The sequence below is a fragment of the Vipera ursinii genome (genome assembly GCF_947247035.1).
Source record: "Vipera ursinii genome assembly, chromosome: Z".
Lineage (NCBI taxonomy): Eukaryota > Metazoa > Chordata > Lepidosauria > Squamata > Viperidae > Vipera > Vipera ursinii.
Genome location: NC_139517.1, coordinates 40,317,695 through 40,344,087, shown reverse-complemented (window position 1 = coordinate 40,344,087; position 26,393 = coordinate 40,317,695). Strand labels below are relative to the sequence as shown.

At 40.6% G+C, this 26,393-nt stretch overlaps 1 protein-coding gene across 1 annotated transcript in view; it reads left to right on the top strand.

Moving 5' to 3' along the window:
* ITGB3 (integrin subunit beta 3) overlaps positions 1–19,102 on the top strand; it is a 100,737-nt gene extending 81,635 nt beyond the window's left edge. Inside the window, exons 12-15 of the mRNA XM_083378261.1 lie at positions 4,175–4,275; positions 7,430–7,549; positions 15,329–15,495; positions 16,460–19,102. Of these exons, the coding sequence (XP_083234387.1) occupies positions 4,175–4,275; positions 7,430–7,549; positions 15,329–15,495; positions 16,460–16,528 (457 nt within the window). The 3' untranslated portion in view covers positions 16,529–19,102. The remainder of the gene's footprint in view (positions 1–4,174; positions 4,276–7,429; positions 7,550–15,328; positions 15,496–16,459) is intronic.
* The last annotated feature ends 7,291 nt before the right edge of the window (positions 19,103–26,393 follow it).

The following is a 26,393-nucleotide window of genomic DNA, read 5'->3' as shown; positions in this document are numbered from 1 at the left end:
CCTGAGGAACTCCACAAACGAGAGATCTCGAGGTCGACCTCTGCCCCCATGCCAACACCGACTGCGAACGTCCCAGGAGATAGGAGGAGAACCACTGAAAAACTGTGCCTCCCACTCCCAATCCCCTGAGACGCCGCAGCATGATACCATGGTCGATGGTATCGAAAGCCGCTGAGAGGTCTAATAGGACTAGGACAGAGGAATATCCCCTGTCCCGGGCCCTCCAGAGATCATTCACCAGAGTGACCAATGCCGTCTCCGGCAATGCTTTACAAAGGAAAATTCTGGAGCAAAACCAAGAAAAAAATATATAAAATGGATATCTAATCTCAGAAAGTATAGGTAAATATTTTTAAAAATACAATTCAATTTCTATATTTTTCATCTGAGTGTGAAAGGATGTGCATTGTGGTTTCTATCTACAGTATAAGTTAAATGACCAAAATAAAGGAAAAACGTTTTTTGGGGGAAATTGTATGAGGTCACTATAATTATAGCTGGCAAAAGCTCTTTTTTTGGCTTTTCTATTTTTGCTCAACACACAATTTAGAGAAAATTAGCAATGTTAAGTTAAATAGGTTAAACGGTTTTTTGGGGGTTTTTTGGTTTGGGGGGGTTTGGTAATCCTTACACTGTCTTGCTACACATGGAAACAGGAAGTTCTGCTGAAAGCAGAGAAAGATAGGAACTTTTGGAAATGTCCTGAAATAATACAGTCTGCAATTACTTTGTCCCCATGGAGGAACAATTGTTGGTTTCTGCTGGGGAAAAAAAAATAAAGTTGATAAAAGATTTCATCATTAACCTGAGCCCCATGGTTCAAACTGTTTAGTTTTTAAAGGGATCTCTCTCTCTCTCTCTCTCTCTCTCTCTCTCTCTGATATAATCAGCTCTGAATGGTATCTCTATTGTCACTTTCTACAAAGCTGTATGGAGTTCAAATTATCTTTTTATCTTTTCCATTTTCTATTTCTACTCCGTCAGAGTCTTTACTATTCAGTCACTTTTTCTACTTGATTATTTCTGGCTAGTTTACTTTTATTCCCCGGGCGTTTTGGTTTCTGTTTATTCTGTTTAAACAATCTGTTTATTCTGTCTGTTCATTCTGTGGCTGAGACAATTAAGCTCTAAAATAGAAATTTTGTCCCTCTCTCTTCCTGGCTTCTGCTGCTTGATAGGCAGCTGGGCTCTCCCGAGGCTGGGGGAGGAGGCGAAAATTGGTGAGCAGTGGCAGCCCATCCCTCTTCAGTCAGTCAATGATTTTGTTACTTTTATTGATCAAAGTGTGTGGGGGAGGGGGATGCTTGCCTAAATGAAATTATTATCAAAGTTTATTTCAGTAATGTTTTATGATACAGAACCATTCCTGATGGTAAGTATAAGATCTTCATAATTCATCTCTGGACTGGATGTTTAAATTCAGAAAGTTTAAATCCATATGTTACATGTGTCAGTTGTAACTTAAACAGAGATTGGCTTGTTTGCTGGACATGTGGCTGCAGCAGTGCGCTTCAGTAGGCACACTGGTAACCTGCTGCTCTTATCCTCATTCTCATCTTGGTTAGGATTGTCTGTTAGGCTTTCTTGCTCCATGCATGCAGATCTGTTCTTCAAGTAATTGGTGCCTCAGTGCCTTACTACCATATCGACTGCCCTTTCATAGGACTTGAGCTGGCTGCATAACTAGTCAAATTGTATGACAAATGGGGTTTGATCACATCACCTGATTCATACCTGGGTTTTCCCATCCCTTAATTATGGCTGCTGAATCAGAATCATTATCTTGTGGCCACTTGTAGGCATGTATTCTTTTTTTTTAATGTCTGTTTATCCTCTGGATGAATCTGAATGCTCATTATTTTCTCTTCTATTTCCTGTTCCATGTCTGTCTGCCCTTTGTCAAGTTCTCCACTGGATTGCATTGGAGTATTATCTGCTCTTTTTAATTGAAGGAAGCCATATCCTGCATGCTGACTCGGAGTTTTAATAATCATTGAGTGTTGTCACTTATTTATTTCTTTTCTTGTTGCTACAAAATTTTTAGAATGATTTTGTTGCAGTTGCAACTAGAGTCAGCATAATTTTTAGTGCCTCTACTCATGAAGATTTTTTATTATTGTTCCTGTTCAAAGTGGGAAAGAATTTTGAAAGTGGATTTTCATCTGTTTCTTTTGCTTCTTCTTACCCCTTCCTTTTCTGTTCAGGCTTCTATTTATATGACCTTGAGGGTGACTATAGCCCATATCTTAACTCAACCTGATAAGATATCATTTATTGTTTCATATGTCATCTCCACCACTTTCATGCTTCAATAAAAGAAAGTATATAGTTATCTGCCAATCTCCTTAGGAAACAAGCAACCTCAATGGTAGAGGAGGACATTTAAAAGTTAATACAATTCTTTAATAGACTCTATGGGAAGCCAAGGCATTCCTCTCGGATAACCATAATAAATTGGCATCATAGAAGAGGGTCCTCACTTAATAACTACAATTGGGACTGATAACCTTGTCACAAAGTGACAAAATTGTTAAACAAGACATGACCATAAAGAACTCACAACCTCATGATGATTAAGCAAATCATTCACAGTCATTAATGGAGACATCCAGTGCTTTTTTTGTAAAAGAAAAAGGTGCCGGAACTCACACATGTCATACAGCCCACCTTGCCTACCCTACAAGGTTCCATCCAAAAAAGGTGCCGGAACTCCGTTCTGAGTGTTCTATGAGAAAAAAAGCCCTGGAGACATCCCATGAACATGGATTATGGCTTTCTGCCTGCTTCTTCATGGACTCTGCTGGTCAGAAGCTGGCTATGAAGAGTGCAAACAACAAACCTCAGAGGTGCTGCAAGTGTTTTAATAACCAGTTGTAAAAATACTTTTTAGACACCACCCTAACTTTGAAAGGTCTTTAAACAAGACTACCTGTTTGTTAATGCAAATTTATTATGCAATTTGACCTTATTAATACCTGAAATTTGACAATCTGTAGTTTGATGCTGTTCAAATGCAGCATTTAGAGTTACTTTATTCTGATATTTACATACTCATTTCAGGAATGTGAATTGCAATCTTTGAGTATCAGAAGAGACATTGTGGGATAATTGTTTTCATTCTTTATTGCTAACTTTTTTTATTCCCAACCTAGATTTCCCCAGGCCAGATCTTTTCATTATATTAGCTATAATTCTCATTCTCCTATAATTTATCCTCCAGTATGTTTTCCCCACAAACTCATCTATTTTGTTATCAGTGTTTTTGGGTTGGTGAAAAAGTGAGATAACAATGTTAATAAACAGTGTTAAGCCAAAAAATCTGAGTTTAACCAATGGATATTGTCTTCATTTGTTGTTCTTCATTCTTCAGGAATGATGGCTTTTCACCATCCCAGTCCAGTAGTACAAACTGTTCACAAATAAAAAAGCTGCAACTCATTTTTCATTCTAAATGAAACAATTCCTTTGTTCTGAGTGGCTCAGAGCATCTAGTTCTGAGCTTTCTGTGCCGTAATTCTTTTTTTAAAATTTGGTAACCATTCTGTATTTCCCATCTTCATTTCAATACGCTGCTTCTCTCCCAGATTTTGCAATGATAAACTAAATAGATGCTACCTCACCAGAAAAAAAACACCAAAATGAAGCAAATTAGTCAAGTGTAGCAGGAACTCTATATTTTTATTACTGTTGAATTAGATATCACAATTTTTAAATTGGGATAATTGAAAATATCTAGCCAATAGCCTAAGAATCATGGAACAACAACAATAACAATTTGAACTATATATATGGTGCACATTCAGAAGTAATGACTTAACTGTACTGTAACTACATCTAACCATACTGAGAAAGAGAAAAAATGTGGCTACTGCTGTGCAAATGCTATTGGAATGTAACCCAGAGATTTCTTGTGTTCTTTCAAAAAGTTCTTTAACCAGGTTTGATTGGGTCACCCTTCAAATAAAGAGTGCATCGTCAATAAAATAAAATGCATGCCCACCTAGTCATGTGGAACCAGGAAACTAGCAGGGAACAGAGTAAGACATGATAGAGTTGTGAGAGGAGGAGTAAATCTAGGCTAAAGAGAAGACATCACATTCCTGGTTTTATAGGGATAGGGCATGGCAGCAATAATCACTATATCTCCCTTTTCTTGACTCTTTCTTTTGCACAGGGAATGTGTAGAATGTAAGAAATTTGAGAGAGGAATCCTGATAGAACAAGACACCTGCAACCGCAATTGCCGGGATGAAATTGAGTTGGTTCAGGAACTTGGTATGTAAGAGTAATGGTGGGGTGTTTTTTTGCAAGAACTGTTGTTGTTTTTCTAAACTCCTCTTCCTCCTCCTCCCTTTTCTGATTTAGAAACTTTCCAGATGATTCATTTGCTAAGTTAAAGGAATGCACTCTTATCACTGAGAGCATTTAGATCCCCAATGACAAAGCCAAGTCTAATCTGTGAATATTGCCTGCTTGAGATACAGGTAGTCATCAACTTACAGTCATTTGATTAATGACTGTTCTAAGGTACAATCATGCTGAAAAAACTGAGTTATGACCAGTCTTTGGACTTACAACTGACCCAGTGTTCCCATGACAACATGATCACAATTCAGGTGGTTGGCAAGTGGCATGTATTTATGGGGGCTGCAGTGTCCCAAGATCACATGATTGATACTTTTGACCTTCCCAACTAGCTTCCAACAACCAAAGTCATTGGAGGGAGGGGAGCCAGATTTGCTTAACAACCAAATTATTTGTTTAATCACCACGGCAAAACAGAGTTGTAAAATCAGGCATGGTCACATGAGGACTCACTTAAAAACTACATCACTTAACAATGGAACTTTTATCCAAATTGTGGTTGTACGTTGAAGACTATCTGTAGTGTTCAACATAGATTCAGTACCATCTACCCAACAATAAACCATGCATATGCCAGGCTTCTGTTTTATCTGGATCTGGAAGCAGTTAATTTATCATTATAGAAAATTAAGGTTTTTTAAAACAAGAATTCAAACAAGAACTCTATTTTAAATGAGACACCTATAAATAGGCAAACTATCTCAGCAGAGCTTGGTCTGTTTCCCTTTGCTTTTTTACATAATAAAGGAAGAGGTTTGTCTTTTTTCATGAAGGAGGGGCATTTTCCATATGTAGCTTGTTTTGGCAACCACTGTTTCTTTTATTAATATTAGAAAACTCTCACCAGCGTGTCTTTCTTCCTTGTTCATAATTAAGGAAAAATAGAACAGTAATGTCACATCAGCTCCCCATAGAGATATTAAATTGCATCAGAAATAAGGATTTTTAAAATGATCTTACAGTCTTTTATCTTCGGACTTCATAGCTAGTTTGAGAGTCATTATTCCATCAGTTCCCACCTCTAGAACCTATTCAGAAGGATAACATAATATATAGTAGCAGAGATCACTGAAAACTGAGCAGACTCAACAGGAGTTACTATTTAAAAAAAATAATCAAAAGATTTATAAAGGTGCTTTTCTCATAATTTGTGACCTCTGGGTGAAATACAAAAGGTAATTCATTTAAAAAAAGAATAAATACAATGATAAGCTATCCCCAAAACAACAACATCAAAAACATAAGACCCTGATTGAGGCCCACAATAAAAATATGCACACATGTAACAGAACAGGCAAAGTTGACTGGGAGAGATGGCTCCCCAATTTATTTATTTATTTGATTGATTAATAGGCTACCTGACTCTCAGAGCAATTTTATCTGAATGATGCCTGGAATAGACCTCATGGCTTTGCAGGTGCTTCCTACTCCCTCCCTCCCTAGCAATAAATTGGTCAAGGGTGAAGAAATACTCAGTTTCACTCTCTCCATTGCCCTGAAGCTATCAATAAAGGCTTTTCTCCACGTTGAGTAGAATTCACTCTCAGTGGGCTTGGGAGGGGGGGGATGTACTTTCAGACTTGCAAGATTCTGTTAATATAGCTTTACAATAAAATATAATTAGCTCATCTGGCTGTGTGTTTCCTATCTGGCCTGCCCCTCAAAGGTGCCAATGGCTGATGCCTTACCCAAAACTAGCTGGGCGCATTTCAGAGAAGAAGATCCCGGCTCCTCATGTCCAACAAATAGATCTTTGTAGAACTTACCAAGTTGGCTCCCTTCTGTGATTAACTTGTGAATGGGCTAGGCTTTATTACAGGCTGACTTGGCATTAAAAAGCAGCAGCAGAAACCAGAACCACCTGAAATCCAATGCATAGGAGGCTGGAACATGGAACTGGCACCCACCCAAATACATTTTTGTTATCTTCCAACAAAAGGTTATTCATTAAGACAACTCCAGCAACTTTCATGCTAGAATCCAGCCTGAAGCCAACTGGTAATGGATCCAGATAAACGGTCTAGTCTACAAGAAAATGCCTGAGAAGTTTACTAAAAATAAAACAGTACACATTAGCTGATGAACATTAAAATAAAGGGAGGCTGTTTCAAGAAATAAATTTACAGGCATTTTAACTGCCTGTTGGAAGCAGTCAATCAGTCCCCTTCAGCTACATGTAATTAGTCAAGAAAGGTATTAAAAGTCAGGAATTAGGCCACAGTGCTATAGCAACCAAAAATAAAATAAATAACCCCACAAAGGGTGAAATGTTTATGTTCTAGACATACTATTGGATTAAATAAACAATGGTGTTACATTTTGCTTGTGGCAGATATGCATGATTTTTTTCTTCATACATGTCACTGCCCACTTATTGAAGGTTTCTTAATAATACCTTACTCTATCTACCCAGAGTAAGGGCAAAATTATTGATAAAACGCTATTAGAAAATATTACTGTGTAAGAAGGAAAGGATGTCGGTGAAGCATTCACAATTATTCTTGCTGGAAAGTAAACTATATAATGAATATAATTTCCTGAGAATTTCGATCTACTCTTAACTTCTTTCATTTTCAGTCTGCATTTTGGAAAACCAGAAAGCTATCCTAGCTTTGCAGAACACAAGAAGAAATTCAGGCTAATCCTATTAATTCAGCTTCATATTTTGTAGCAAAACTGGAGTTTTGATATTAGTACCTATAATGTTGACTGTTCCAATAGCACACAGGAATACATTGGATTTAATTGGCCTATGGGTGAAGCATCCTAATGGGCCCATCGCCTTGGGAGAAGTGAATGATGGCTGAAGATCTGCAACATGAGAAGGAGTTTTTAAAAAAATCGGTATTTTCTCACTTCTTTTGAGAATAGCAGATACAAAATGTGTTGTGCCGCATGGATCAATGATAATGGACACATGTCTGGCAAAACAGTCTTTACATAGGTGGTGAGATTTGTCAGAGTCACCCTGTTTTTTAACACCCCTGGTGACATTTCTAAATGCTAACAATTTCTTGAATAGTGTCAGGGAACTAAATGTTCTTTCCTTTGTCCTCTTGTGCAGGAGACAAGGGGAAAGATGCTGTGAACTGTACATACAAGGATGAGAATGACTGTGTAGTGTACTTCCAATATTACGAGGACTCCAGTGGCAAATCTATTCTCTATGTTATTGAGGAACCAGGTGAGGGTCAAGGGCCACTAAAATAAGACTTCATTTTGGATGACCAGTTGATACTTTGCAGGATGAGAAATGCTAGGTATTCCGTATTAATTTGGAATGTATGAGAGACGATCATAATTACAGTGACAAGGTGAGGTTCTTAAATTCATGTTTAGAGGTATATTATTTGAGAACAGTATATGGTTATGGAAAAACCCATATTTTGAGACACGGGATGCTGAAAGTACCTTCAAGACTAATTATGGACATAACTGTACAAGCTCAATATGAATACAAAAACTGAAAGTGGTTCATGTTATAATAAGATAAGAGCTAGCTCCTTCCTTTCTTCAGCCCCAACTTTCACCAAACCCATCCCCCATTTTCACTGGAGGAGGAACTTTAGTGATTTTTAGGGATGAAAAAGAAAACTACTCATCTTTATTATGGGCAGTTATTTCTTTATATAATGAGTTTTCTCCCGCCATTTTCCTTGCTATCTCATTAGAAATCAGTAAACTCACATTCAGATTATTTTTTGGCAAAGTACATAATCATGTGAGAGCAATATAAGAATGGTTCATGAATTAATATATGCAGAACAAAAGGATTAAGAAGAGATAGATCCAATCATTCTTCATTGTAGCCAATCAATTCAGAAAGAGATCATTGCTAGATTTTTTTGGAAGAGATATTTCCCCTTAGCCTAGGACATCAAGGTAAATGAATGGCAATGAGGCAATCTCATTCCCCAACCTGAACTCATATTGAAAAAAATCTGAATTACTGGATGTTTTAAACAAGATTTACCTAAGCAACACGTCTGATTTAAAAATTCATAAAGATGGCAGGATTCTGTATTTTTTATTGCAACATTTTTTAGTTCACTATATTAGTGAATACAGTTCTGACTAAAGAGCAGTGATTCAATCTGGCAACTTTCAGTTCAGACTTAAAAATATCATTTGTTATTCATGGATTTAAGCAGGCTGCTGGATTTGTCTGCTTTGATATTTGACTTAAGTCAGACATGTCAAACACAAGGCCCGGGGGCCAGATCCGGCCCGCGAAGTGCTTTCATGTGGCCCGCGAAACCATCCTGGAAACAGTGAGGGAACAGCCCCCACTGCTTGGCCCCGGCCCAGAGACCCTCCTTCTGCCAGAGACCCTCAGATCTGTCCCAATCCTGCCCGGGCCCCCATAGGCACCCTTGATGCGAACGATGTAGAGCTGGCCATGCCCACCCAGTAGGCCATATGCACTCTAGCCACGCCTACCCAGTAGGCCACGCCCACCCAGTAGGCCATGCCCACCCGGCCCCCTGAGGGCAACCGCAATGCTGATGCGGCCCTCAATGAAATTGAGTTTGACACCCCTGACTTAAGTGATTAAATACGGGTCCTGTCTCTACTTGCTGAGAGATGAGCAAACAGGACCACAGACACTGACTCTGCCATAAACCCCAATAAGACAATATTTCTTTCTGCATGCTTGGGAGCATGAAGGGGACACTAGAAACCTTCAAAGAGCAAGTTCTAAACCCAAAGAGGGTGATAAAGCTCTCATTACTTGCCAAAAGCATGCAATAAATGATATACCCTCACCACAGGGTATTAACTTGGCCGATGACTCAGACTGCACTTAAAAGGTTGACAACAATGGAGTCTCAGGCAGATTTTGAAGGAGCTTAGCCAGACCTCCTTGGACAGCAATTTGAATCCAGCTAATACCTCATGGGGAACCATAAAAGCTGCCACACTTCTTATCACAGCCTAAGGCCTTTAATCCCTCTCTAAAGCGAATATTAAAAAGAATGATGTAATTAGGAGAGTAGGAGATATTTCAGAAACTAGGAAAAAAAATTCTGGAAATGAACTGGTGGAAGAAATTGATTTGTCAAAACTTGTTTGACAGGATCCAAACTGTTGGGACCTGAAAACTTCCTGGGTCATTGAAACTTTATGATTTTCCCAACTCGGCTTTAAATTCTCACAAAAAGTATGTGCTGCTGTCATCTTGGACACATTTTTTTTCTGTTGTTGTATTGACTTTGCTGTCAGAAAGAGTTTGCTAATATCAAAATTGGAAGTTTTCTCCAACTGTGTTTGGAGGATCAGATCAAAGATATGCTCTCTTTTGTCAAACTACTCTATAAGGGTCTCTTTAGGCTGAAGAGCAGATGGCTCTAGAATAACATTTCATAAAAAAAGATGTTAAAACTAATGAAATTGTACATCTTATAGTGGCTATCTCCTGAATAATTGTGCAGCTGTTATTCCTATTAGGTGGCACTTAGCATGAAGAAAGTTCTGACATGTAAGATGAACACAAAGGATTTTTATAAATGGTTCATTCTTGCTATGAAACATCCATCTTTCCACAATAACAATTATGTGTCAGGTATTCATGGCACTAATTAGAGAACAAGTGCTCCAAAAAGATGCTTGCAAAATAATTCCTCTGGTTGTTTCTGACTAGTTATATGCTCATAAATCCAACAGTAATCTTTGACTGCTGCTACTTAGTAGGGACCCCTTCATGGATTACTGCCTTGTCGTGGCCAAGGGGCTTGCGTAATTCAATGAAGCTATGAGGTATGCCGTGCAGGGCCACCCAAGACGGAAAGGTCATAGCAGAGAGTTCTGACAAAACGTGATCCACTGGAGAAGGAAATGGCAAACCACTCCAGTATCTTTGCCATGAAAACCCTATGGACAGTACCAAAAGGCAAAACGATATGACACTGGAAGATGAGCCCCTCAGGTCGGAAGGCGTCCAATATGCTACTGGGGAAGAGCAGAGGGCTAGTACTAGTACCACCAGAAAGAATGAAGCGACTGGGCCAAAGCCGAAAGGACGCTCAGCTGTGGATATGTCTGGTGGTGAAAGGAAAGTCCAATGCTATAAAGATTTTTTCTCCATAGGAACCTGGAATGTAAGATCCATGAATCAAGGAAAGCTGGACATGGTCAAACAAGAGATGACAAGACTAAACACTGACATCTTAGGTATCAGCGAACTAAAATGGACAGGAATGGGTGAATTTAATTCAGATGACCATCAGGTATACTACTGCGGGCAAGAATCCCTCAGAAGAAATGGAGTAGCCTTCATAGTCAATAAAAAAATAGGAAAAGCAATACTGGGATACAATCCTCAAAATGACAGAATGATCTCAGTTCGAATCCAAGGCAAACCATTCAATATCACAGTAGTCCAAGTCTATGCCCCAACCACCTGTGCTGAAGAGGATGAAATTGACCGGTTCTAGGAAGCCCTACAGCACCTTATAGAACTAACACCCAAAAATGATGTTTTTATCATCATGGGGGATTGGAATGCTAAAGTAGGAAGCCAAAAGATAACTGGAATAACAGGCAAGTTTGGCCTTGGAGTACAAAATGAAGCAGGGCACAGGCTGATAGAATTTTGTCAAGAGAATACGATGGTCATAGCAAACACTCTTTTCCAACAACCCAAGAGACAGCTTTACACATGGACATCACCAGAGGGTCAACACAGAAATCAGATTGACTATATGCTCTGCAGCCAAAGATGGAGAAGCTCTATACAGTCAGTAAAAACAAGACCAGGAGCTGACTGTGGCTCAGACCATGAGCTTCTTGTTGCAAAGTTTAGGCTTAAATTAAAGAAAGTAGGGAAAAGCGCTAGGCCAGTCAGTTATGAATTAAATCATATCCCTGTTCAATATACAGTACAGGTGACAAATAGATTTAAGGAATTAGATCTGATAGACAGAGTGACTGAAGAACTATGGACAGAGGTTCGCAACATTGTACAACAGGTAGCAACCAAAACCATCCCAAAGAAAAAGAAATGCAAGAAAGCAAAATGGCTGTCTGAGGAAGCTTTGCAAATAGCTGAGGAAAGGAGGGAAGCGAAAGGCAAGGGAGAAAAAGAAAGATATGCCCAATTAAATGCAGAATTCCAAAGAATAGCTAGAAGAGATAAGAATGCCTTCTTAAATGAACAATGCAAAGAAATAGAAGAAAACAATAGAATAGGGAGGACCAGAGATCATTTGAAGAAAATTGGAGAGATGAAAGGAACGTTTCATGCAAAAATGGGCATGATAAAGGACCAAAATGGCAGGGACCTAACAGAGGCAGAAGAGATTAAGAAGAGGTGGCAAAATTACACAGAAGAACTATACAAGAATGAGCTTAACATCCCTGATAATCACAATGACGTGGTCACTGCCCTCGAGCCAGACATTTATTTATTTATTTATTTATTTATTTATTTATTTATTTATTTATTTATTTATTTATTTATTTTATTACATTTATATACCGCCCTTTCCCTGAGGACTCAGGGCGGTTTACAGGGAGTTAAAAACCACAATACAAAAGTTAAAACCAATTTTAAAAAGATTAAACTAGCCCTGTGCAATTAAAACCCCGATTAAAATAAATTACTCCTCAGCCTGGGCCCGAGAGCTCAAAGAGCCAGGTCTTCAGGCCCCGGCGGAATGACCGGAGGTTGGGGGCAGTCCTCAGCTCCACTGGCAGCTGGTTCCAGAGGGCAGGCACCCCCACTGAGAAGGCCCTATCCCTGGGTATCACCCGCCGGCAATCTCTTACCAGTGGGACCCTGAGCAGACCCTCCCTGTGGGATCGCACTGGGCGAAGGGCATTTGATGCCGGCAGCAGGTGTTCCCTCAAATACCCCGGACCCAGGCCATGTAGGGCTTTATAGGTGATAACCAGCACCTTGAATTTCACCCAGAGGGCAACCGGAAGCCAATGCAGCTCGTGGAGTAGAGGTGTTACATGGGAGTATCGGGAGACCCCCATTACAACTCGTGCGGCCGCATTCTGCACCAGTTGAAGCCTCCGAGTGGTCTTCAAGGGCAGCCCCATGTAGAGAGCATTACAGTAGTCCAAACGGGAGGTCACGAGCGCATGAGTAACTGTGCGTAGGGCATCTCGGCCCAGATAGGGACGCAACTGGCGCACCAGGTGAACCTGTGCAAAAGCCCCCCTGGTCACGGCTCCTATGTGGTCTTCAAAATTGAGTCGTGAATCCAGGAGGACGCCCAAGTTGCGAGCCCTATCAACAGGGGGTAACACCTCACCCCCCATCGTTAGAGGTGGAATAGTCTGGTTAGTCCGAGATGCCGATATGCACAGCCACTCAGTCTTGGCGGGATTGAGACGAAGCCTGTTTCTCCCCATCCAGACCTGAACCGCCTCCAGGCACCGGGACATCACGGCGAGGGCATCACTGGGTTGGTTCGGGGTGGAAAGAAAAAGTTGGGTATCATACCCCACCCCAAAACCACGAATGAACTCGCCCAGCGGCTTCATATAGATGTTGAACAGGAGAGGCGAGAGAACCGACCCCTGAGGGACTCCACAAATGAGAGGCCTCGGGGCGGATCTCTGCCCTCCCATCAACACCGACTGTGAGCGGCCCTGGAGGTAGGAGGAGAACCACCGTAAAACGGTGCCTCCCACTCCAGGCCCCCTGAGACGCCGCAGCAGGATACCATGGTCGATGGTATCGAAAGCCACTGAGAGATCTAATAGGACCAGGACAGAGGAGCAAACCCTGTCCCTTGCCCTCCAGAGATCATTCACCGGCGCGACCAATGCCGTCTCCGGGCTGTGTCCGGGTCTGAAGCCCGATTGGTATGGGTCCAGATAATTAGTTTCCTCCAGGAACAGAGGAAGCTGATGCGCCACCACACTCTCAACAACCTTTGCCAAAAAGCGAAGGTTGGAGACTGGACGATAGTTATTTAAAACAGCCGGGTCCAGGGCAGGCTTCTTGAGGAGGGGTCTCACCACCGCCTCCTTCAAGGCGGCAGGGAAGACACCCTCCTTCAAAGAAGCAGTTATTACTGCATGGAACCAGCCACGTGTTCCCTCCCGAGCCGCATAAGCTAGCCAGGAGGGGCACGGATCCAACAAACAGGTGGTGGTGCTCAGTCTCCCCATGATCCTGTCCACATCATCAGGGGAAACAGGGTTGAACTCAGTCCAGATAACGTGCTCAAGACCGCCCGATTCCTCCACATCAGACTCTGCCCAGAGTCCAGACCGGTCCGGATCTGAGCAATTTTGTCCGCCAGATGATGACTAAACTCCTCGGCTCGTCCCCGCAAGGGATCCTCTCTTTAGACATCCTAAAATGTGAAGTGAAGTGGGCCTTAGAAAAGCTGAGCAACAACAAAGCTAGTGGAGGTGACAGTATTCCAGCTGAGCTATTCAAAATCTTAAAAGACGATGCAGTAAATGTGCTACCCTCAATTTGCCAGTAAATTTGGAAAACTCAATAGTGGCCACAGGATTGGAAAAGATCAGTTTACATTCCAATTCCAAAGAAAGGCAGTGCCAAAGAATGTTCAAACTATCGCACCATTGCACTCATTTCTCATGCTAGTAAAGTTAAGCTTAAAATTCTACAAGCTAGACTCCAGCAGTATGTGGATCGAGAATTACCAGAAGTACAGGCAGGATTTCGAAGAGGCAGAGGAACTAGAGATCAAATTGCTAACATACGCTGGATCATGGAGAAAGCTAGAGAGTTCCAGAAAAACATCTACTTCTGCTTCATTGACTATGCTAAAGCCTTTGATTGTGTGGATCATAACAAACTGTGGCAAGTTCTTAAAGAGATGGGCGTACCAGACCATCTTATTTGTCTCTTGAGAAACCTATATGTGGGCCAAGAAGCAACAGTGAGAACTGGACACGGAACCACCGATTGGTTCAAAATTGGGAAAGGAGTCCGGCAAGGCTGTATACTGTCGCCTTGCCTATTTAACTTATATGCAGAGCACATCATGAGAAATGCAGGGCTAGATGAATCAAAAGTTAGAATTAAGATTGCCGGAAGAAACATCAACAACCTAAGATATGCAGATGATACCACTCTAATGGCAGAAAGTGAAGAAGAACTAAAGAGCCTCTTGTTGCGGGTGAAGAAGGAGAGTGCAAAAGTTGGGTTGAAACTAAACATTAAGAAAACCAAGATCATGGCATCTGGCCCTCTCAATTCCTGGCAAATAGATGGGGAAGAATTGGAGGTAGTGACAGATTTTATTTTCCTGGGCTCCAAGATCACTGCAGATGGGGACTGTAGCCAAGAAATTAAAAGACGCTTGCTCCTTGGGAGGAAAGCCATGGCAAATCTAGACAGCACACTAAAAAGCAGAGACATCACCCTGTCAACAAAAGTGCGTATAGTCAAGGCTATGGTCTTCCCAGTTGCAATGTATGGCAGTGAAAGCTGGACCATAAGAAATGCTGAGCGCCAAAGAATTGAAGCCTTTGAACTATGGTGCTGGAGAAGACTCCTGCGAGTTCCTTGGACTGAAAGGTGATCAAACCGGTCAGTCCTAGAGGAGATCAACCCTGCTCTTTAGAAGGCCAGATCTTGAAGCTAAAACTCAAATACTTTGGCCACCTAATGAGAAGGAAGGACTCACTGGAGAAGAGCCTAATGCTGGGAAAGATTGAGGGCAATAGAAGAAGGGGATGACAGAGAATGAGGTGGCTGGATGGAGTTACTGAAGCAGTAGGCGTGAGCTTAGATGGACTCCAGAAGATGGTAGAGGACAGGAAGGCCTGGAGGAACATTGTCCATAGGGTCGCGATGGGTCGGACACGACTTCGCAACTAACAACAACAACAACTTAGTAGGGATTTCCTTTGGCACAGCAGCTTGATCAAATGCATGGGTGAATGTCTTTAGGTGAACTAAAGTTAAGAATTTAATGGTCAGAGCAGTAATTTACAGCTTTGCAGTTCTGTTTTATGATGTTTTCTACAGATTGCCCCAAGGGACCTGATGTCTTGGTAGTTCTCCTTTCAGTAACTGGAGCCATCTTACTTATTGGCTTGGCTGCTTTGCTCATCTGGAAACTGCTTATTACCATCCACGACCGACGAGAATTTGCCAAATTTGAAGAAGAGCGAGCCAAGGCTAGATGGGACACGGTAAGAAATATTATAGTGATGTGATGGGACAGAAAAAGCAAATATTTTGCTTCATTCTAAGAGGAGGGGAGGTTGCAATGACTTATTATTTCCCTGACATAGCAGCTTATTGTTGACTCTGAATCATCCGTACTACAATATATATCAGTTTTATAATGTGTGTTGTTGAGAGTGTGTTGTTAGCATTCTCCCAATAGTATGTTGTTAATTTAAAAAAAACCTGATGTCTGAATGTCATTGCATCAGCATTTTCCTGCCCTCTCCTTGTTTTATTGGTTAATGGTTGCACAGAAGTGATTATGAAAACACACACACACACACACTATGGAGAAATGTCTTTTTTTACATCTTCCTAGGAAATATACAAGGGACGCGGTGGCTCAGGGGGTAAGGACACTGAGCTTGTCGATCAGAAGGTCGGCAGTTTGGCGGGTCGAATCCCGAGTGCCGCGTAACAGAGTGAGCGCCTGTTACTCATCCCAGCTTCTGCCAACCTAGCAGTTCGAAAGCACGTAAAAATGCAAGTAGAAAAATAGGGACCACTCCGGTGGGAAGGTAACAGCGTTCCGTGTGCCTTTGGCATCTAGTCATGCCGGCCACATGACCACGGAGACGTCCTCGGACAAGCGCTGGCTCTTCGGCTTTGAAACGGAGATGAGCACCGGCCCCTAGAGTCGGAAATGACTAGCACGCATGTGCGGGGGAACCTTTACCTTTACCTTTAGGAAATATACAATTTCACCATGGACCTGTATGACTGTTGCAATTTCTTAAATAATCCTGGAGTTATGTCTTTTGAGAGCACCAGGAATCCCCCAGCTGTTAAAGAATCCTACTTTGAGTTACGAGGATGCCTTGGCAACTGTTAAATCAGTTGCCAAGTATACACGCATCACCATGTATCTATTAAGTAACAGGTACAATTATTCTTCTTGATATTTTTACACTCTGTTTTGTCTTTTAGGCCAACAATCCCCTGTACAAAGGAGCTACTTCCACCTTTACCAACATTACATACCGTGGGAATTCATGAGATTACAGTCTTCCAAGGTCTTCTCCATTCAGTCTCTGTTATGGATGTGAGAGATTTTTTTAAAAAAAAAAACAAACAAAACAGCCGTTGCTCAAGAGCCTTCACTGTTCTGCTGTCACAAGAAAATATCTGCACTGTGATTCTTCCAAGACACTCTTTTTTACCTCAGCTCGCCCAGAGCTATGGCCTGGACGCATATACTGAAGAAGAAAGCAGGACTTGCTCTTCAGTATGAACAGCAATGCATAAATCCAGGGTTAAAAGAAGATTCTATTGGAACAAAATCAGGGGTCGTAATTATTGAGCTTTATAATCTAACTCAGATGTGAACTAGTGAAATTTGGGGTAGAGGAGCTTTGAAAGATTCATGTTAGCTAAGCCTGTTGCAAGCTGAACCCAAAGTCCCTCACCCAGGCAGAGTTTCAGGTGGTTGCTGGTACTGCTGCTACAGCCCCTTTCCTTTAACTTTCCAAACATACAAGGCACTGGTTGGGTTGGTCAAGGGAGCAGTGTGCTGAAGGTCTTTCATTACACTTTGCACACTGCTGTCTAACATGGATAGTGCAAGGAAGCAAGAGAGATACTTTCTTCAAAAATCCTTGCTCCTAATCAGGGCTTTTTTTGTCATAGAACGCTCAGAACGGAGTTCCAGCACCTTTTTTGGATGGAACCTTGTAGGGTTGGCAAGGCGGGTTGTATGACATGTGTGAGTTCTGGCACCTTTTTCTTTTACAAAAAAAGCACTGCTCCTAATAAAGATAGCTTGGGGGAAGGGACTACAGGAAAGGGAGTTCATTATGAGGCTTAGGAACCTGTCCAGTTCTATTTTTACTGTCACTGCAATTGCGAACTTGAACTTCCAAATGAATTCAGAAATAAGGCATGTTCTGTTGGAGGCTTAAAGAAAAATACATTTTGAAATCCAACATTTTATATATTATATCCAATATTTTTAGACTATTCTTTTTGTTATATTTATCCCAAGATTATGATATAATAAATTCCTTGCGTTTAATTTTTTAGAAGGAAAGAGTTCCTAGTGTGTATAGTTGATTTGCTTTCGCTAGTGAAAAAAAAGCACTCAGTATTAATCTCTTTTGCATGCTGACTTCACATATTTCTAGGCCTCTAGCTCAGATTATGTTCCTCCTAGATAATATTTCGCATAACATTAATACCTTGGTAGGTTCACACATGATAACAAGCTCTAGTGTAGAATTTTTATTATTGGCTTAGCGTCATGTACAAATCCATTCACTCAATTGATATTGAATATAAACTGGCCGCTGTAATTTAATCTTTTCTATAGAAATAGCACTGGATAGGGAGTTGCACTAGATGATGTCCAAAGGGCCTTTCACACTTTATAGCCTATGCTTCTGGTCAACAAACCGTAATTTTAAAATCCTTACTGCAACATGTGGACTTCAGCACCTGAGTGCAGGAGTATATAAGTACTTGATCTTCTTGGGGGAGGTTGAGGAAGAAACATATGCTTTACGTACCAGAGGTCCCATGTTTAATCCCCAGCATGTCAGTCTAGAAATCTGTTGTCCAGCAAGAGTGAGCCCTTTGAACATTGCTGCCTACAAGTACAGTGCAAGGTAGCTACATAAAGTCATATCATTCACCATGTAAACCCAGAAATCTCCTCATCAGTAAATGACATATTAGCTAGGATTTGCCACTTGCTTAACAATGCTTCACACTAAGCTTTGGGATAAGTTCTTCTCAGGTCCTGCTCTTCACTCAGGGAATCAATGTTCACCTAGGTAAGTGTCCTAGATGACCAGAAAACACTCCCTCAAGTTTTCTGAAGCAGGGGGGACTTGCTGAAACAACCTGTTTAAATTCTTGAGACCTTTTGTATCATAGAGTCTCTAACGTAGGTAAAGCATAGAAGATATTTGGCAGGATGAAGTATTGTCATATCTGACTTTCAGCAGCTCACTCCATCTTGTGGATTTTTCCATCTAGAGACTCATGGCCATATCTAAACTCAGGAGCAGAATAATATAAATGTGCCTTTCCTTTCTCTTTTGTTTTCTGCAACTGTGTTAGGACCTTCACTGCTCTAACACTTCCTATAGATATACATAGCATCCATAGATCTGTCTGCTGAAGAGTAGCACTTTTCCATTAGAAATAGGTGCTTCCACAATTAAGAAAATGAGATTTCATTCTCCTATTAATAAGTGTTGAAAACAAATTTGTTACTAGAAATACTAGAAAGATTTTCGTAAAAAGACTTTTTCTTAAGATATTCTCTGGAATGGTGATTTGCACTGAACCAACTCTGAGGTATTCCTTTTATTATTTTCTCCAGTCATTCTTCTAGTTCCCTTATCCCAAAGTCAATGTATTCTCGTCTCCAAAGTTGTTGAATCCTAACTATGTTGATTCAAAAAAAGAGAAAAAAGGAAAGAGGTCAAGAAGTGAGGCTACTCTTTCCTAAACTGAGATCATAATGAAGGACAGAATTATTTTGAGTAGTGTTGGTTAAAAGTAAGGCCAATGTGGCCATTTGTATAAGTAAAAGAGTGCCTTTGGCACATATAAATAAAGAGTCTCACTAACTTATTTGACTTGTTTAATTAATCTTTCTCAGTTTTATATTTATTGTATTTGCTTTTACTTCATCGTAGTATTTGCTTTTACTTTATTGTAAAAATGATAGAAGCTTTATTTTAGTTCAGTTAAAATATAAAAACTATATAAATCATGGAGGGAAATGATTTAAATAATCTTAACACTAACACAGAGAATAGCATAGCATATTCAATATAAAATCATCATTAATAACAGCAGTTAATTACTTCTAAGGTTCCTAGTGCTGCCATCACCAAAAAGACACACACCCCTTTTTTTTGGGGGGGGGGGGTAACCATTCAAGAGGAGATTGAATGATTGCCTCTGCTGAACATTTCAGAATCAAAGTAGGATAATACCTGAGGAGATGTTCCTTTGAGTGACCTGTCCCCAAGTCATTTGTGTGTCATAGACTGTACCCATATTTTAAATTAGGCCTGAAACTGGTCTGATACCCTGTTGGCCAAATACTCTTGGACTGGTGAAACCCAATGGCCTATCTGTCTATTGTGAACTATCTAAATTTTCCAAATCATTTTCCAAAGGAAATATTTCTCTAATTCATTACAGTAATCCAATGGGAGGTCATCAGTAAAGGAACATGGGGCTGACCTTGGGGATGGAGTGAGAACCATGGGGGTGGTGCAATAGGGAGTCAGCTGTTAAGGAGGGACTGAAGGAAGCATGAGAAACAAACTCTAAATATACCTTTCTTTTGTTTACTGTAAAAATGTGGTGAAGAAAAAGATTCAACAGGCTTTCAAGATTCTCTCATAATCTACAACAAGGCAGTATTTCTGGAATTCCTGTGATCTGATATACTTCGAAATGTAGACATCAATCTTGAAAAACCTTTTTCATTTTCTTTATATTCCATCTTGTGCTAACAACAACAAAAATCGGGATGGGATTAGTTTGCCTCACAGGCTTCCTTCTATGCCTGGACTCATTCAAGCGTACATTAACATCTTACACCTTCCCCCATGCCCTCTCCACCCCCTCAGATTTTTCCCAGGTTGAGTTCAAAATTTCTTTACCAGAGCATGAATAATGGTTATAAGATACCTTTGTCAAGGTAAAGTCAGCTTAAGCACTCAACAAGGCCTCTTAATTTTCTGGTGCTAATTTTGTGTTAGCATCCTTCCAGAACAGAATGGACACTACTGAGTTGGACTGATGAGCCGCACATAGGCAATATCTCTGCCTTGTCTGGACTGAGCCTCAATTTAGCTGCTTGCCCCTCTATTATCCCTCTAGAACAGGGGTCTTCAAACTTGGCAACTTTAAGACTTGTGGACTTCAATTCCCAGAATTGCTCAGGCAGTGTGGCTGGCTGTGGAATTCTGGGACTTGAAGTCCACAAGTCTTAAAGTTGCCAAGTTTGGAGACCCTTGCTCTAAAACAGGGATGTCAAACCGCCGGCCTGTGGGCCGGATGCATCATCCGGAAGCCACACCCATCCCATTGCCAGCAATAGCAAAACTATCCCGATATGTTGCACATCACATGATGTCGCAAGTTTGACATGTCTGCTCTAGAACATGGATTGATTTGCCTGTATTAGAGAAAAATGAGAAATAAAGCCTGAATCCATATATGTTTTTTGTACAAATAATGAGTATTTTTTCCTTCTTATAATACTAGAACTTGGTCTTATTTAGTAGAAACATTCAGCATTTTTTTTATACTGGAAAATTTATTTATGGCATATATTTACAAAATTTGTTACATGAAATGGTGAGATTCCCTAGCTGAAATTAGAAAGTAATCCTGTATTATTGTTTACATGGAAGAGTCAGCCAGCTACAGAAAGAGAGGGCAATCCTTTGCATGTTACAGCTATCTAGGAGAAGGACTTTTTTGTAATACATTTTATTTTTTCCTTTTCTCCTTGATATGATGCCCTGATCAAATCATTTCTTTTAGCACAATGATTAAAGGTGGCAGGAATATATCATCAATTTTTGTATGTACTTCTTTGTTTTCCCTATGACTTCCCTGTACTGTAATATAAACCTAGAAAGAAATCTGAACTGATAGCTATCAAAGGAAATAAATGCCCCACTCCCACAGAACACACAACCCATGTTCTCCATGGCAGTCATAAAGTGATTAAAGATGAAACTTAGCTCATTTCTTACATGGGCCCCTTTTTTCATAGCATTTCAGATGCCTTCTTTTAGCAAGCACCGGCTGTTAGCAGAAGCCAGATAGATTTTTAAACATCTAGTGCTGGGTGGACAGTGACATCTAGAGGCCCTTTTTAGGACTACATCAGAAATATAGGTAGCTACCACAGCACATGGGAAATGTCAAAGCTAGAGCAGTGTTTTCAACACCATAGTTGTAGGGTACCAGCAATGACCTATGTCTATAAAATGGAAAACTTAAGAACAATTGGAAGTGCAGCAATCTGCGTAACATGAAAATGCAATGGAAAGATGAGTGCTACAGAACTTATTTAAAGATCAGATTCAGGATATAAAAGGTACATTGCATGATCAATATTAAACAAAAATATAAGCGGGTGGGACATACTGTACACGTGCTTGGCAATAAATGGGCTCCAAATATAACATTATGGTTGTTCTATAACAATGCCCAGATCCTTGCCTTTGAGTTAGAGATGAAAAAGGGGAAACCCAGGGCTCAGCTGGATCATTACAGAAAAGAACCACGTAGTTTTATTTTGGGCACTTAAAAAATATTAAAATTGAAGAACTGACATACATAGAGCATCCCACCATATACTGGTATGCAGAGTTTTTCCAACCTACTGACCTCACGTAAATTGGAACCTATATCCTTCTTAGATGTGTTAGTTGAGAATAATGGGCGTCAAAGTCTTAGCATATATGTAAGTCCTAAATTAGAAAAAGCTAAGCTACTGTTTTCTGCTGCATAATTGCACTACAGATGGGGAAGGGGAGCATGTAGGAGGAGATTCAAATCACAGTTGCAGAGATATTTTGTTTTCTGCCCAAAATTCTTAAATGCTGTGCTGCAGTTGTTCCGACCTCCATGTGACACATATGTTTATCCTTTACTGAACTTTAGTCACAGTTATAATAATTGTAGTTGCCAGAAATCTATCCAGGCAAAAGTTCCACTAGGTTGCAACCTTCAAAGACATCCAGTGTGACATTCTTTGTTAATTAAATGCTAGGAGTTGTTCTGCCACTGCTATTACAAAGATCCTGAAAGATGTTGAGAATGAGAACAATTAATTAAATTACAATTTCATTGCTAGCTGTTTTCTTCTCATTGGTCCCAAGGTTTTTCATTTATTTTAAGGTCCACTAATGTTTTTGGTTAGAACAGGCACGTGTGTTAATGTGTGGGATCAAGTAACAATGCTGGCCTTGTCAGACAGCGGAGGAGGCCCTATTTGGTCCCTCTGTACTGCTTTGTTTCCCAGGATGGTAATCGGCATCTTGGCAGAAACCTGCACCTTTGGGGCGGGTGTGGGGAGTTGTTTTCTACAGTGTAATCTTTGTTTAGAATCACCAGCTGCTCTGTGACATCATCAAGCTGGAACTTCTCATACAACAATCGCTATCCAGGCAGAGGAGGAAGACCCCGGCAAAGGGAAGAGATGGTTCTTCAATTCACCTGAGAACCATTTCCCCCTCTCCTAACAACTGAAGCCCTCCCCTTAGCAGATCTAAAACAACAGCTGTTTCTGTGGCTCAGCTGAAAAAATGGAAGTCCTGAACGATTGTCCTTCTCTATGTTTGTGATTCTAGCTGCGCCTTCTCCCAGCCTGGCTATTTCATCCCAGGTCCTCTGGCATTGCCAACTGTACTGCTGGTCCCTACAGCGTCATAAATGAGTCATACAGGGAAGGGGTTTAGAAAAAGAGCAAGGCACTGTTGGGCATCTTTTCGTATTCTTTTCCCTCAGCTGGGAGGGCACGGCTCTGTTTGATCGGTTGTTAGCATTATTTCTTTCCCTCTTCCAGCAAGGATCTTTATGCAATCTTCTTGACGTTTGCACCTGTGCTCTTATGGAAAGAGTGAATCTCACTTGCAATTCTTGAGAAATGGAGGACGAACTTGGAAGGTAATCTAAATTTTGCCCAGATGATTAAGACGTTTCTCAAAAGCACAGACTCTTAACTGGGTTTATCAATTGAAATCCAAGATTCAAGTCATTTTATAGCTGATCTGAATAAATAAATACAGAGGTGTTGCACTCTACATTGCTTGCCACTGTCCCTATCATTTTTTTTAATTGCCTGAAAGTTGCTGACTACCCATAAGTTATTCTTCATGGAAACAGTTGCTAGGAAGATGTTGCAAGGAAGATGTCCATCCTTCCTTGTATTTAAAGATTGGAGCCAGCAGAAGCAAGTTCTTCTGCCCATATGTAGAATACCCTAGTGGAAAGTTATATGAAAGAAACAGTGTGATGCTTTTTATAGGCCTGTTGCCTCCAATTTCTGGAGGCAAACTATTCCATTGATTAATTGTTCTCACTGCCAAGAGGTTTCTCCATAATACTTTGTTGGATCTCTCTTTGATAACCTTTCATCCATTACTTCTTGTCCTGCCCTCAGCTGATTTGGAGAGTAGGTCAACTCTCTCTTCTCTGTGACAGCCCCCAAATATGGGAAACTGCTATCATGTCACCCCTAATCCTTCTCTTTGGTAGGTTAGACATACCTAGTTTCTACAATCGTTTATTATGCACTTTAGCCTCCAGTCCCCTAAATCATCTTTGTTGCTCATCTCTGCACTATTTCTAGAGTCAACATCTTTTAGCATTGTGGTCACCAGAACTGAACAGAATACTCCAAGTGTGGTCTTGCCAGATCTTAATACTATTAATACTATTCCCTCTATTGAGTAAGGGTATTTAGGTGGTTGTCCACTAAGACATCTAGATCCCTTTTACAGTTACTGCTAGTGAGTCATATTTGATGTGGCTCAGTGGGTTAGGACACTGAGCTTGTCGATCAGAAGTTTGGCAGTTTGGCGGGTCGAATCCTGAGTGCCGCGTAACAGAGTGAGCACCTGTTACTCGTCCCAGCTTCTGCCAACCTAGCAGTTCAAAAGGACGTAAAAATGCAAGTAGAAAAATAGGGACCACTGCAGTGGGAAGGTAACAGCGTTTCATGCGCCTTTGGTGTCTAGTCATGCTGGCCACATGACCACGGAGACGTCCTTGGACAAACACTGGCTCTTCGGCTTTGAAACGGAGATAAGCACCGGCCCCTAGAGTTGGAAACGACTAGCACGCATGTGTGGGGGAACATTTACCTTTTTATTTGACATATAGATAGATAGATAGATAGATAGATAGATAGATAGATAGATAGATAGATAGATAGATAGATGATAGGTATAATATATAGATATTGAAATACAGTATGTGTATATTTGACATCTACAATTAATTCTGCCTTCTCTGTTCAAGATCCATATTCCGGAATAAACAAAAGATTTGTGGAAAAAGTTTAAATTGTACTTTTTTAAAACCCAGGTTTTTAATTTCAGTTTATCTGTCTTCGTATTTAACATTTTAAATCACAAAGGTATTTTTTTGCTTTATTATTATTTAGGTTTTGTTTTAATTACTTCCTTTTTTAATTGTATTTTTGTAAGGCACTTTGAGTTATTAAAGCTGTTGAGCTGTTACTCTAAAGAAATGAATAAATAAACTAAAAATTTAAAGGATAATTGAAGCATCCTGTGCATTTCTAAACCATGTTTTTATCAATTCATTTATTTGTACCTATTTATTTATTTACATTTCCTATAAGAGAAACAAAGATGCCTCTATTATTATCTATTTGTTGTATTTTCTTCTGAATCTGCGCTATGCTTACTTTCTCATAGAGAATCCAAAAATGAGATTGTGCAGGCTGAAAACATCACGCCTACAGGCCCAGATGAACAACCTGATAACAACACAGTCGAAGACTTAAATGAGCAGGCTGAAGAGATCATCCATCTCCAAGGCCCAAATGAACAAACTGAGGAAAATGAAAACCAAGGCCCAGATGAGCCGCTTAGCGATAGCATAACTGAAAAACTAGCAGAGCAAGAGGAAAAGAACCAACCCCAAGAGCTAAGTGAACTGAGTGAAGGAAGCCAACTTCAAGACCTGAGCGAGCAGGATGAGGAAAACCAACTTCAAGATCTGACTGAACAGGGTGAGGAAAACCAACTTCAAGACCTGACTGAGCAGGGTGAGGAAAGCCAACTTCAAGACCTGACTGAGCAGGGTGAGGAAAGCCAACTTCAAGACCTGACTGAGCAGAGTGAGGAAAACCAACTTCAAGACCTGAGCGAGCAGGGTGAAGAGAGCCAATTTCAAGGACAAAGACAGCAGGTTGAAGAGAAACAACTTGAGGAATTGAGTGAAACAACTGAAGAAAATCAACTTCAAGAACTGAGTGAGACAGATGAAGAGGGCAAGCCTTCAGATATAAGTGAGCTAGATGAAAGTAGCAAAGTAGAAGATTTAACTGAGCAAGTCAAGGACAATGAGCCCCAAGAGTTCACATATTTGGCTGTGGAACCAATAAGGATACAAGAACAGACAATCCCTTATGATCAGCCAGCCCCACCCTCTTTTATTGATTACCTAGCTATTTCTATTACTGGAAGGCAGGATGAACAGGGCAGATCAGCTGCCCCAGAATCCATATTAGATATGTAAGTAATCCTCTGGCATTGCAAAATTAAGATTTTAGCCTTAATATCTGGTTGCTAAGAAGAAAGAATGGCATTTGTGGATGCATATAAGTCAGAGATCCCCAATGCCCGGTCCATGGACTGGTACGGGGCTGCAGCATGCCAGCAACTGGTCCACACAAACAAGCAAAGCCCCATCCATGGAATGCAGGCTGCACACAAACCCACACACTCTCCGGTCTGTGGGAAAACTTTTCTCCATGGAACCGGTCCCTGGTGTCCAAAAGGTTGGGGACCTCTGATATAAGCAAACCTGGAGGGAAAATCTAACTGATCACTACTGTAATGAAAGAGATTCTATAAGTGTAACAGAAGGGGGATTAATTAAGAAAATACTTGATAGGAATAAGCAAAGCCTGAGCTGACCATACCCTATGAGAAAGAATCAGAAAGTAAAAACTCTGTGCACGTCTGCTTGAGAACAAAAACAAAAGCAAGTAGCCTGAAATTAGCAATTTCATAGACAGGCATAGGGACAAGCAAAAAGCAAAAATAAAGAATTATTTATTCATGGAGCTTGATAGTCAGTTAATGCAATACTAAAATGTCTTCCCACTTACCACTCTGGTCCATGA